This window comes from Lissotriton vulgaris, chromosome 11 (assembly GCF_964263255.1).
Source record: "Lissotriton vulgaris chromosome 11, aLisVul1.2, whole genome shotgun sequence".
Lineage (NCBI taxonomy): Eukaryota > Metazoa > Chordata > Amphibia > Caudata > Salamandridae > Lissotriton > Lissotriton vulgaris.
In genome coordinates, this window is record NC_141699.1 from 779,600,337 (window position 1) to 779,615,064 (window position 14,728).

Sequence of the window (14,728 nt, forward strand, 5' to 3'; positions counted from 1 at the left end):
TAAAGGGGTCTGGCAGGAAGGGAAACGCGCGTCTCAGGAGTCCAATTACCCGAAAGAAGGACCCAGTAGTTTGATTCACGTGTTCCCATAAAGACAGACCTTGGTATAGCCGCAGGCCAAGTTTTTTCACTGTCTGTTTGGGACTAGGGACAGGCCCCAAGTCTAAAGGCCACCAGTCAGGTGACCACAAAAGTGGGACCTCCCCAAATAGCATGACCTCGGTTTTCCCTACATTGCATTGCAGGAAATTGGAGGCCATCCAGCAGGACATCGCTTTCATACCCTCCGCAAAAGAATGTTAATTGCAGGAGTAAGAGTCTGAAATAGGAATAAAAGCTGGGTATCATCGCCGTACGACACCGGAGTAAATCCATGCGCTCTCACAAGGTCGGCTTGGGGGGCCACATACACATTAAAAAGTGTAGGGCTCAGGCACGAGCCTTGTGGGACCCCCTTCGTAAGATCCGTAGAACGAAAGGAACCCAAGCTGACACTTTGTGAGCGTCCTGATAGAATACTCTCAAACAATTGCAGAGCCAGACCTCCTACCCCAACCTCCTGCAGTCGACTGAGCAATATTTCATGCGATATGGTGTCGAAGGCTGCGGACAGATCCAACAGCACTAGAATGATAGAGCCCCCTTTGTTTTGCGACATCCTGATGGAATCTGTCACAGAGAGGAGCGCTGATTCTGTGCTGTAGTTGGGTTATCTGTATGTCTGAGTCAAGGTGTCTATTAATGTTTTACTTTGCCTCTGCATGTGATCATGGATACATTGTGTTCGAATGTGTGCTTGTGAGCATGAGTATCTGTATATTGGTCACGATCTGTTATTTGTTTGCATGGGTGCCAACTCTGCCTCAAATTGACCCACATGACGTGGTGGGTTTGGGAGCTATGCTTGTCTCCGAACCACATCTGCTTCATTGACACACATTTTAATACGCTCCGCCCTTTTTGTTTTAAAGCAACCTTCTGCACTGCATCCCAATAAACCTTTTTAAAACACATGTGCCTTTAATGGACGCTGGTAGCTTCTCCAAACCCAGTGTTCCCTTTTCATCTTGCTTTTTATAGTTCTGCGTTGTTAATGCGAGAAGGAAAACTAGAAGTACCCGGATGCAAGATAAAAACCTAGCACTGCATGATTTAGTCACGTCTGACTTATGACAACTTGAGAATGCTAAATTTCAATGAGGCATTGACTGATGAATATGGGCAGATCACCATGAGTGCCACTTACAACAATTAAAACTGAGGAGGTGACCTTATTCCTGTGTGTGCCTGCACGTGTGTAGCATAAGCTCTTGCGAAGGAGCCAAGTCGGTCACTAGCCAGACCCAAAAGATGTTTCTTTGGATTTAAGACTTTAAAAAGGTGATTGTGGTACTCGGACAGTGAACTTGGGACTCAATACCTCCATGCCTGCATCTGTAAAAGAACTGCACTCATAAGCCAGGTTCTTGTTGTACCTCTTTTTTTGTATTTATGCATATATTTGTTTTAATTAGGGACAGAAAACCTCCATGTGTCCGAGGTACTTCAGAAAGCAAAAATTGAAGTGAATGAAGATGGAACGAAAGCTTCTGCAGCAACAGGTGCGTGTTTGTCTTTTTTTTTTAAGAAGCTTCATTTTGTTAAATTGATTTTTTTTACACTGATTATAAAAAATATAAATTGTTGCTCTTGCTTATTATTTTTTCTGAAATTCGCAATTGGATATTTATTTGTGAGTATGGCTTATTCATTTCATATTTTTCGGCGGAATGGAGATTGAGGAACAGTTACCACCTATGGCTTTTGGAGACTAGCTTGTATAGAAAGCTAGGAAATGTTGAAAATGTGGACTAGAATACACGGATTTTTAATTATTTTATAAAATGAAGAGGGTTTTTCCACTTGGTCGAGTATTGGCCTGCCAGGGTGTTGCGAAGGAACCGCTATTGACTTAAGGATGACTAAGGATGTTACGATGGGGCTATTGCACTGGTTTGTCTGATATGTTCTGACATTACTGTAGCTCAACTAAGTGATTCACCTCTAATCTAGGTACAGTGCTGAAATACACAAGACCCCCTTCTTGATCATAGAACCCAACTTGGTTTCTTCTTTGATCCTAAACCGTATGTTGTACCATCATTTTTCATCTTTATTTATGACCTCCAATTGACTGCTTTGCGAGTTCCAGTTGACTTTCTGCACATATGTAGACCACTCCCAGATCCCTTCCAGCTTCCAAGGAGAGGATTCTGAAGTATTTAAACTAACACATCTTGCATGCAATGCTGTCTGACTGGGTAGGTAATTACTTCTGAAAGCTTAATCTGTCAAAGATCATCCTAACGAAACAGGTAAACATGTTGGTTTGCTCAACATGGGCTCAAACACTGGACATTGTATAGATCGTTCGGAATGTGGGAGTTGATTGACTTGTAGATCTGACGCAACAGGTGGCAAACGCAAAAAAAATGCATATTCCTTGTGAGATTTTTTTTTCTTCTAATTCTTCCCTCCGCATTAATGGCTGTTGATGTATTCCATCTATCCCGGATCGACTTTAGTATATCATTGCCAGACTTCAATACATTCAGTATATTTCGATTAGAAAAAACTTAGGCCATTTATCGGATTCATTTCATCAGATGAATTGGCTTCCTGTAAATAAAAAAAAGAATGGTTTACAAAACAAGATGTTTGATGCCCTGCAACTATTATCAGAAAGCTGTTCTCAAGAACACATCCCCTTGAGAAAAATCTACTACCCGCTACTAAAATGTTCTTTTATGTCCCAAAATTGAGATGTAATGTGGCAGAAGAGCCTTCAGAGTTTAAAGGGCATTGCTATGGAAATCTGTTCCTTTAAGCATTGATATTCACCCGAGGTTTCCAAAGATGGTAAGACCACGGCTTTTCTCTGTCGATTGTAGTTCTGACTACTTGAAACCAGCTCATGTGTCATTTGTAACACTATGTAGAACTACAAGAAACCCTTAAAGAATGTAGCACTTTAAAATAGCCATACATTTATAGTTCAGACACCTGCCTTACTTTTTTCAGGATTTGCAATGGTGTGAGGGTGAAGACTGGATGCGTGGGTTTCCTCAGGAGTGTTCATTACCTACAGAGCTGGGAGGGGTTGTTGATTACTGCGCTTTGTATACATAGCCGGAGCTAGCTGAAGTTCTAGCCTGGTTTAGGTCAGCTAGTGGAGTGGTCGTAACATTCTGGTGCATGTTCTCTCTTCCTAACTACTTTGATTGGTATAGTAGCAGAGTCGAGTACAAATTACTGGTACTGTTAATCTGCCTCTCAGTTTAAACATAAAGGGGGTTTCAGTCATCTAGGAGTGATAATCTTCTTGCCGGTGGACCATCATTTTAGCTTATCCAGTAGCAGGGCTTTTAAGTGGGCCCGGTCTCATCAGCGCTGAGCACCCGCAGTTTTTTAAAGGGGGCTTCGAAACGTTTCTCTATTGGGCTCTGTTTTGTGCCCTGGGACCGTTCTTTTTGTTTTGTTTTGTTTTCTTTTTTTTTTTTCGGACTGCTGTGACAGCAGGCACATCGATTTGTGCATGCTCACGCTGCTCACTTCTCACTTGTGGAGAAGTTACGGCATGAAGTCATGCCAGGTCAGCGTTGCAGGAGAACGAAAATCCTTTAACCCCTTTCCGTGGCATTTCGCCTGGGGCGAGGGGCTAGGAGGTGAGCGCGGGCTGCAGTACTCGTGACCGAATCACACCGCCATGAGTCACGGGCGGTGTGTGCTCATGATGGCGTGGTTGCATCACAGCCCCGCCCGCTCATTAATTCGCCTGCACAGGCGGAGAATTAATGCTGCATGGGCGGAGCGGCAGCCGCATGACAGAACCACGCCGCCATGAGCTCACGCTACCCATGACTAATTACGGAGTGGTTCCATCATAAGCAGGCAAGGGGTTAAAGAGTCCTTTTCTCTCTTGATTTCCCTTCTTTTTGAAATAAAGGAGCAGCAACATTGTTGTGGTGTCACCAGCGCTTAAAATGTAAACTTTTTCAATATTGCCTACAAGCCATAGTTGCTGCTTATTTATCTCATGGAACTAACAATCTTTGACAAAGCCAATAGTCCTTACTTGTAGGTATAGGTATGATGCTACTTGTTGCATCACATATCTGGATGCAATGACAAACTGCAAAATACAAGTCAAGCGGCACACTAAGCTAAGCACAGATTTGTAGCTTAGCTGTTTTAAGCCATGCCCTTACTTACATTGAAAAAAGAAACCATTACAGGAGTAAACCCGTTAACCCAGGTGAAACAGGGTAAAGTTTTTTATCATGCAATGTCTCAGCTGGATATCAATGACCAGGGCAATCAAAACCGTGAGATAAATCCCATAAGACCCACAGTGTGGTCTGCCTACCTTTGTTCCCCTACCCTATGTGATTTATCTCACTGTTTTGATTGCCCTTAATTACATTGGCCGCGCCCCTTTGAAAGACCCTGCCCCCCCCCAGTTTTTTCATCCCACTTAAAGCCCTGTGCAGTAGGTTCAGAGGCTGATGGATATGTACGTACCTTTTTTCATTTTCTATTTGAAAAAGTCTCCAGGCGCATTTAACCAGTGGGACTGTGTGGATGTCAAGCCTGTTGGTACCTGTTTCTGGAAAGAGTTGGCTGTCCTCTGCATACTGCATCACAGGGCATTGGGCGAGACTGAGTAGCAGCTGCGCACATGAGTGGTGGTCAGGGCAGAAGCGGTCAGTCATGCAGTGCAGTTCAGCAACACTGCTCTCAAGAGCGCCGCCACTGGATCCCACAGTCGCTTCACTCTGTTTGGCCCCTTTGTAGCAGGGTTTATGTTAAACCTTGTGGTATGCTAGGTTTCCCCGCCTAGGCTCAGAAGACCGTATGCAGAGTTGTGTGAAACAAGAGAGCTGCAGAGCTTTTTTGTGAAGCACAGTGCTGTGCAGTCTTGTTTTTCGTCTCACTACTGGAGAGACAGGTGGACAGGGGTAGCTATACCTTTATGCTTCTGGGACTTCACAATATGAGAGTCCAGATGAAAGTCCCACAACAGCCTTGAAACCCTCCAGTAAGTTAGACAGTATAGATTGAAAGAGGGATCACCAAAAGAGTGTAAGAATCCTGGTACTCCTCCGTCATTCCCAATTTCCTCCACTATACTCCTCGCCTTAGATTTGTACCCTCCGCTCGCCCATCCAGGTGTTTTTGAAAAATGCTGTGGAATCGGGTATTTATACAGAACAGTAACTGCTCTTGTAAAAACTTTCAAATAAAAGTTCATAATACTAAAATCTCATCAGTGTACTCTGTATAAATGGGACACCCTCGTTCTCTTCTGTTTTTCTTAATTTTATTGTTTATCCAGAGTATATCCTATTAACATAGTAATTAAAAAATATTGTATGCTAGATAATATTGTCGAGACAGTCTTAGTTTGGAGGGGGCGTGAGCTTCCAGACTGTCTTTTCAACCTTAACTCGTTTTAATGAAAACATTGCACTGTCCCTTCAGTACCTATATGCAGTATATCAATTGCCTCATAATATATTTTCTGTTTTGCAGCTGCTGTCCTAATGGCAAGGTCCTCTCCCCCTTGGTTTATAGTAGATCGACCATTTGTATTCTTCATCAGACATAATGACACAGGTGAGTCCTGTTTTTATTGAACTGCAAATGTTTATTAAAAACGCAATGGGGAAAAAAGTCATTTACATTGCTGGAGGAGTATGTGGAATTAACACTTCCCTCCCCAGGTAGCAAATTCTGTAGCAAGTGCAATCCTTACTCTTGAATAGTTGTATCTGTTTCCCAGTTGCACATAGCATGTTGTCCATGTAAGGGGTGGGTAGAATAATTTGAAAAAAAGATTGAACTTTGGGAACATACCTGGGCCAAGGTGGCATTTATAAGAAAATAGACATTTGAAGCACAAACTATAGTAACTTGGATAGATCTAGATGGTGCAATATAGTATGCGAAAGATGAGCCTTTTGAATGTAAATGAGACCAGGTGTCCAGAGAATACATAAGTAAATCGTACCTGGCTATCAGATGTTATGTTGAATGCTGATGAGTGGAATGTGGAATGCACATTAACCTGGTGATGGAAAAAGATGCATGTTCAACAGGTGTAAGATATCGCATGCAGACTGAGGGCCTTATTTAGATTTTTGCGGATGGGATAATCCATCACAAATGTGCCGAAGTACCATCTGCCATATTAGAAATGCATTATAGCATTTGGTTATTGTAGTGAGCTGGACAGGATATCCACCATTTTTAGTTTGAGCTATGGTGACAACCTATTGTGCCTAAAAAATATAAAAAGGGGCTTTCAGCCTGCCCATTACTTATCATTCGTTGGCATCTTTTATCACTCCTCTTTGCTGACTTCTAATTCGACAGCATGAGAGCGACACGTCACTTCCTATACTTATTTTGGGGCTTCTATCAAGTAAAGATTGATTGGGGCTTCTATCAAGTAAAGATTGATTAAAGTTAATTAGTGTCCATCCTCTGCTTTATTTATTTATTTTTTAGGTACTATTTCTTCTTTTCGCCATTTTTATGTAGCACAATCATAACCCAACCCGAAGGCATTGGAGTGCTTTTTATATTGGGTGACCAGATTCAGAAAACCAAAAACCGGGACAGTGTGCTCGTGAATAGAAGTTGGACTTAATTTTGCATCGACTGGAGGAAGGGTGGGGATGCTCCATCAAAATATATTTGCCTTTGATACAAGTTTGGAACCGATGTGAACTTTTGACGGCTTTTTCTATAGTCCAAATTTGTCAACTTTATAATTCAAATGAAAACAGTGCAAATAACCACTGTTATTCTCTCCCACAATTGTGCTGAAGCTAAGGGGGAAGGAAAGCTTGGGTATCAGCTGAGGGCCTTCTGAAATCCTGATTTGCTCCTCTTTACATCCTGCTGTGTGCTTTACTGAGACACTAAAAGCACAGCAGGAGCGTCTTTAAAACAATTTACATTCTTTCCCCTGATTTAACAGGAGAAGGCCCTAGTACAGTGATACTCAAAGTACAGCTCGGGGGCTGCTTGCGGCCCTCTTGACCTTCACATGGGGCGCCCTGTTGAACAGCAGCTCAAGCTACTGTTTAATGACTGAGCAACAATCCGAGCCGGACACAAACTGGCCCTGGCAAAGTGCTCGGCCGGCCCCCAGGGGGTTTGGGGGTGCAGCCGAGCTGTTTTCCAGGGCTGGTTTCGGCCAATTTCGTTACAGCGGCTGATTTTTGCAGATATGCTGCAGAAACAGCTCTGGAACAAAACCGGCCTCCAGGGGTACAAAACTGGCCCCCAACCCTGGCGGCCCACCGGAAAAATGCCCGGTGCCTCCTATGGCCAGTCCGGCCCTGGCAATAATACTCCCAATCTTTTTTAAAACAGGCAAGCATTTATTACCCTGCAAATAAGTGTTTGCCCACCGATTTAACATGTTTTTACACATCCTTACACAATCCCTGACCCACCCAGCCCCCCAACCGCCACCCTGGTGGCATCAGTGCAGCCCTCGGTCACACCGCAGATTGTACTTTGCAGCCCCGGGAAAATGTTTGTGAGTGCCCATGCCCTAGAACATGTGGCCCTGAACTCTGTTTTATGTCTAACATGCATGCTCAAAGACCATCTCCAAAAAACCGGAACATTAATTAGTTTTAATTAAAACTGCCGGGACCTATCATGAACAAGCATTTGCAATGCAATGGTTTCGCCTTTTGAAAAGTTGGATCTATTGGCATTGTAAATGACAATTATTATTTGTGTTGGTTTTGAAAACATATAAATAAATGGCATTGTTTTTTACATTGCCATTAGCTTAATCTCTTGCAAATGTGAGACCTATTGTACCCTATAAATGAGCTCAGCAGACAGCAATTACAGCCACACACCCAGAGTCAGCCACACACACACACACACACACTAAGAGCCACACACACACCCATAGCCACATACACACACCCTGAGCCACACACCGAATGATATCCGACCTCAAAGAATTTCAAATATAAAACGTAATGATTTGTAGAGCTGTGCAATGTTTGAAATTTTAATTGCAAACTATCGACTACTTTTTTCCGTTAATACGCTTAGCCTATCGCATATTTCAACCCTCCTAGCCTTTTGGAAAGGTGCCCCCCTTTCTAGATGAAACACATGGAGTTATTTAAAAGTGTTACACAAACTAATAAAATTAATTTTTAGAGTGAACGTAAAACTTAATTCCTTTACAGATAGTTTGTTATCATTACCTAACTTATGATACAAGTTATCCACTGCTGAAGAATGAAAGCCTGAATCCGCTACCTCAGGGTACCAAGCAGATCTTTGCAGCAGGCGCATTAACTCGAAGATGTAAACATGCAACCTGCAGGCATATTTCACTGATCACCTGAATTGCTACAGGAATTAGAACCTGCGTAGTTTTACAGACCACAGCACATATTTCCATGAGCTACAAGGAGTTACCGCGGAAGAAGCCTTCACCAGCTAGCAATAGAACTCAAAAACGTTAAGATGTGCACTTGAAGGTTTATGCACTATGCAAATAAGCACACATGAAAATAAACAAGCAGCAGATGCTTAATATGCCAAAGTGTTCCTGTCTTTTAGAAGCTCTCTCGGACCTTAAGTTAAAGGATCCTCGCAGGAAGTGAGAAACGTAAAGGCCCCATAATCAAATGCAAGCATTATAGACAAACGGGCAGACTGAATTATTAGGCACTATTAAGCATTGCGTTTGTACTGGTGATTACAGTACTGTGGAGAAACCTTATCTTATATCTTTACAGCACCGAATGACATCCAACCTCAAAGAATTTCAAATACAAAATGTAATGATTGTCGGCACATGCAAGTGTCCAAAGAAGGTTTTTCTAGAAAATGTAAACTGCTGCCGAAGAAGAGGGCTGCAGAGCGTCCCGTTTGCTCCAATATTTAATGCTTGAAGTAGTGAGAGACTTTCGTTAACCACCCCTAATACCCCAGGCGTGTAAATGTACACAACGAAATTCTGTAGCATGCACAGAGGCAGACAAAATGTTGATCCTCTCTGCTGAGCCTCGAACTGGGTTCCCCAGCTTCGTGGTCCACCGCTCTAGCCGTTACGCCACACCCGCTCCCGTAACTAAGGCTTTAATGCTGACTGTGTATTTTAAAACGTTCTGTAAGGGCAAGAAAGTACTCGGCCAAGAACATTGAAACAGCAGGATGAGTTATGTAATGCACGTAGGCACTTTAGCAAAATGTCAGATTTTAATTGTATGCCCAGCCTTTACTCCCATGCAATATATTCAGGCGGTCAAAATGTCTCCTATTGCACATTCTTTTGTCTCCTTTGCAGAAGAAAGCTTCCTATTGTGTTCAGGTTTAAATATGGTTTAATAGGTCGTACAATTGATTGTGAAGTATTAGGTGTTGCTAAGGATTAGGAACTAACTATTTTTATAATGCACAATGGCACTTTAGTTATGTAGGAATGCGAAATCAAGAATGAAAGGTCTGAATATATTGTGTTAAGGCCAGTCAGGATCATGTGCATTCAAAGTAATCTGTTCTATCTGACAAATGTAGTTGAGATCGGTTTTCTTTGCCACAAATTTTATGGTTTTAAATAACTAAACAATAAACTTAAACTTGAAACTTGGGTGCATGCTATATAAAAAACACACGCGTGTGGTTTGATAGATAATGTTCGACATATAACAGCGGTGGCCATGTATACAGTGCACATGATAAATTGACACCTCGGTTCGCTCGTAGAATTAAAATGTTAACCTGAAAGTCTTTATGGCGTTTTTACAAGACTTTTGCTGTGTATTTTACATGCATCACCTTTTATGACTCTGCTCGTGTTTTGGCTTATAGTCAAGCCAGCCCCCTGGCTCTGCCTCTGCTCTGTGAACTTTCTGTCTTGTCCACTCGTATGTGTCCTGAGAAGCTTGTACCGTGGACAGCTGAGCCTGCGCATGTTCAGTGTTCCCGAGGGAAGCTTGCTTGATGTTTGCAATAGGTGGGCCCACGTAAAGCAAGCTCCTTCTGCCTAACCTTTTCCAAGGGTGGGAAGCTTGCACCTCTTCGCTGTACCTGTTCTTTGAGCGCTGGTGACGTGTGATAAAATCTTCCGAGTTCCGACTTTAAAACAGTCCGGACTAGTGTTAACTTTGACAATGGTTGTCATCAATTTACATACGTTATAAGGAAGTGCCATTTCTAAGTGATTCAAATGTTCACAGAATACACCCAGTGCGCTCCGTGATAATCTTACAGAGCAGTCCTGAATCACACAGTGCGCTCATGTGAAAGTGAAGCCAGATGCCCATGGACACACGGACAGCGGGAGGGGGGCGGGCAGACACACGGACAGCGGGAGGGGGGCGGGCAGACACACGGACAGCGGGAGGGGGCGGGCAGACACCACACGTCCCAATAGCTTGTTGTGATGGAGTGCTGGCCTGGCGTTTCCGGGAAATTCCTTCCGTGCTGGGGAGAAACTGGGGACATGTCACACTAGTGAGTGCCCTGGGGTGAGGAGATTATGTTTGACTGTTCAGAGACTGCTGGAAGTTGGCAGGGTGACATGCTTATTATGCGGCGTTTGTTGGGCGATTACGAGGGCATGCATGATGATCGCTTTGGGTAGCTGAGAGGCATGTCTAATAAAAAGGAGCATCTCTGTTGAATTTTAGGCCTAGCAACGGGCTAATTGTTTTTGATTGTTAGGAGAACGTGAAGGGGTGATTATGTCAGCGTCCTTACCACATAACGTTGATATCTCGTGAGGGCTGGTCTTACAGAGCAGTCCTGAATCACACAGTGCACTCATGTGAAAGTGAAGCCAGATGCCCATGGACACACGGACAGTGGGAGGGGGGGCGGGCAGGCACACGGACAGCGGGAGGGGGGCGGGCAGGCACACGGACAGCGGGAGGGGGGCGGGCAGGCACACGGACAGCGGGAGGGGGGCGGGCAGGCACACGGACAGCGGGAGGGGGGCGGGCAGGCACACGGACAGCGGGAGGGGGGCGGGCAGACACACCACACGTCCCAATAGCCTGTTGTGATGGAGTGCTGGCCAAGCGTCACACACCAGGAGACTTCAGAATTTGCCTTGCTCGGTGATCACTGAGGGAGGGGGGCAGGGGGGGATAGGGAGTGAAGATGGTGGTTATCTAGTCTGAGGCTCGCTTTAAGCAGAAAACTATAAAGCCATCAGCTGCTTTTAAAGAGGGGAAAATACGGGGACGTTAGGGAGGAGTGCAGAATGGGGCAAAAGGCCGTGGGCAAAAAAAGACCAGGATGAACAAACACCTACGGGCACACGGACAGCGGGAGGGGGGGCGGGAACGGGGACACGAACAGCGGGGGGGGCAGGAACGGGAAGACTGACAGCGGGAGGGGGGTGCGGGAACGAACGGGCACACGCAAAGCACTCACCTGGACTTCCTCCGTCGGCGGTCGGCCGCGGAATGACGAAAAGAAACCTCTACGAACAAAAAAATAAACCCCGCCCAACGCCGCACTGACGTGACAAAAGGAGCCGGATGAGAAAAATTCTCAAACACCCACGAGTCGCCTTGTAAAATAACTGACGCCTCTGTTTTCCAAGGCTAGCCTCCATTTATGGAGCTAGCCAATGGGAAACAGAGGGGTGACTAACAGCCATACTGGTAAACAAGTTTTCGCCCTGCGCGAATGCTGCTGCGCAGCGGATCGCGAGGCGAAACCTAAAAAGTAGGACTCTCCGGGGAAATTCGGGACATCTGGTCACCCTAGCTTTATATAGGCACTAGTTACATTACACAAGTTCACATTATGTTCATTTGGGCATGGGATTTTTTTTTTTCTTCAAGTAAAGATTTATTGAAATATTAAAGGGGTTGTGAAAACAATACTTCATACAGAGTCATTTACCAATGCATAAAGACAGGAAAGAATACCTCAGAATGCTATTGATATACAAAAAACCTTCAAGGCAATAAAAGTGTAACTTAGAAAACTATATGAAAACATTCAGAGGTTCAAAAATATTGCGAATCTCACCACTTGTCAAAAATACAGTTAAAAATGTGTAATAGGGATTGACAATTAATCAGAATTATATAAAAGCAAACAATAGGCTTGGTAACTTCTTTCATTGAGGGAGCTGGGCACAGGACTTTGACGAATTTCAGAATTGCAGGATATTGAGCTACCCACATGGCCATTCTGACTGGAGCAGGTGTCTACAACCTTTAATAAGAGCCACTTATGATTGATATAAATCCCCCGGAGCTACTAATAGTAATAGTAATAGTGTTGCAGTAGTGACCACAGCAGACCAGATTCCTTTAATGGCCACCAAAAGCAAAATTATCAGAGGTGATCACCTCAGTACATCAGGCAGGGTTGCCAGCACTAAAGTAAAAAAAGGCGTTATCAAATTGGAATTACTATATATGGGTGATGCATAATAGCCACAGTTGCACTGTCCCTGGAATCAAGGTCATAAGTCACCCTAACGCTTCATAATATATCACTCAAATATCAACCCTACATATAACATTGCAAGTGTATTGGTAAAGTGCACGTTCACAGTGAAGGCCATATTGATATTGAAATAACAAGTTTGTTACCCACCTCAATGCTTAGATTGGTTGTAATGGAGATTAAACTAGAAAACCAGTTGGAAATGCAACCATTTTTCCTCCAAACATCAATGAGTTCTAAAAATACAAACAATTGTGTCTTGAACACATGCTTTTTATTTTGGTATATGTATACTTTTTCAAACAAGAAAAAGCTGCTAATGTAGTGGGCACCTAGGAGAGCTACGTACAGGTAGCTGGAGAGCTACCATTAGCTCACGAGCTACTCGTTGGAATAGCCTGGACTGGAGCCATTATCTGTCTAGCGGTGACTCTGATTGCCTTTCACGCTGGTTCCAACCATTTAATTTAAAAACTTCATTTAGATTGGGGTCTCTGTCTGCAAAAAGTTACACCACCGCGCCATCTTGTGTTAAATTTTTTTTGTTTTACATTTTTGACACAATTTCTAGTCCAGACAATGCAGTCATGGCATTCAATACATTAATACATCAAAATGTAAATCTAATTTCATTTGACAAAAGCAATATTGAGAACATTTCTTAAAGAGAACATTTGAAAAAATGATCGTTAAAGTAAAATGAAATTAAACAAGTCCTAAGATGCGCTAAGCTAAGATGGGGCAGAGAATTTACAATAAACCCCCAAAAAAGGAAACAAAAATAAAAAATTCTATCATTTTATCCACTCCTAAACCGGTGCCCAAATCTTAGATGCCAGCTCCCTCCTCCGCTTACCCTTTAAAGAGAAGATGAAAAATTTAAGCCTGTGAATAGCAAGCAGTCTAGCTCTCCAGTTCATAAAGGTTGGTGCTTCAGAAGACAACCATTGCGAAGTTATACACAGCCGGATCTGGGACATAGCTATAAACAAAAAGGCTGACATATGCCACGTATTTCCAATATTCCCAGGATCAAAGCCCATTAACACAATCTTGAGTCGGGGTACACTGGATCTTGAGGGTAATATTAATGAATGCTCAACTTCTAATAAAAAAATCAGACGTGGGCAAAGGTAAAACATGTGAATAACATCTGCAAACACCCCACACCTTGAGCAAAAGTCCCCCTTTTTGCTGCTCCATTTCGAAATGTTTGCAGGCGTATAGTAGAAGTCAAGCAATGCCATATAACTTTGGGTTCTGAGACCGCCAGATACCAACACCTCACTGGCAATCTCAAATGCCGGCTTTCCGAGTTTGCCTTCCCATTTAGCACTTTGGACCCCTAAATCATCAGGAACACTTGACAATAAATACCGATACAGCATTCCTATTTACTCTGTTTTTGGATTAATTCAACTATGGGCAGTTTATCTAACATAGAGGGTGCACCCTTCAGATGTTTATGAACAAAACTTTGCACCTGAAGATATTTAAAACAAGCATTGGCATAGCCAATAGGTCTCGCTTTTGGGACATTATAAGTGATTAGCCATGCAACAGTTGATATTGCACCAAGGATATTGTGCTGCAGAATTAAATACTTATAAGGTCCCAAAGGAGAGACCTATTGGCTATGCCAATGCTGGTTTTCACAAGTGGTCGGGGCACTCTTATTCTCTGTGCAACTGTATTGCCTCCGTAACTCTTGTCCAGCGGCCTTCCAAAAACACACAACTGCTATTTTTGCAAAAAGAGTACACTATGGCTCACAACAAAATACTTAGCAGAGCAGTCAAGCTGTGCATTGTTTCCTCTTATTCACATCAGTATTTTCTCCTTTTCCAAGATGGATGTTGGAATGGAAGAAAGTATTCCCTGTTCAATCTAGAACTGAGAAACACATCTCCAACATAACCAAATCACAAAAAGATCTTAGACTGTGGAGTTTCTGCAGCAGTGTGGTGTATGGCTCATACTGTTAAAGTGCCTTTGCTGTATCTTTGTGTGTCAGGTCTGTCGCTGCATTTGATGTGGATCTTGCTGTTTGTATCAGCAAAGGCAGGGGAAGTGGGGGTTTAAGCTTCCAGTTTATTAGTAGCTGCCAGCAGTGAATTTCATGTCTGAAAGCATTTGCTTGGTGAGGGTTGCATCAAAGACTGATATAGAGGACCACATCCAGAGGTCAACAAAGTGGTGAAACACTTGATCTGGTCCATTTGATGTGT

The 14,728-nt window shown here is 43.3% G+C and overlaps 1 protein-coding gene across 2 annotated transcripts in view; it reads left to right on the top strand.

Moving 5' to 3' along the window:
* SERPINE2 (serpin family E member 2) overlaps positions 1–14,728 on the top strand; it is a 228,189-nt gene that overhangs the window by 162,441 nt on the left and 51,020 nt on the right. For both annotated transcript variants that reach the window (XM_086943905.1, XM_086943906.1), the window contains 2 exons: positions 1,514–1,600; positions 5,571–5,654. In XM_086943905.1, the coding sequence (XP_086800031.1) occupies positions 1,514–1,600; positions 5,571–5,654 (171 nt within the window). The remainder of the gene's footprint in view (positions 1–1,513; positions 1,601–5,570; positions 5,655–14,728) is intronic.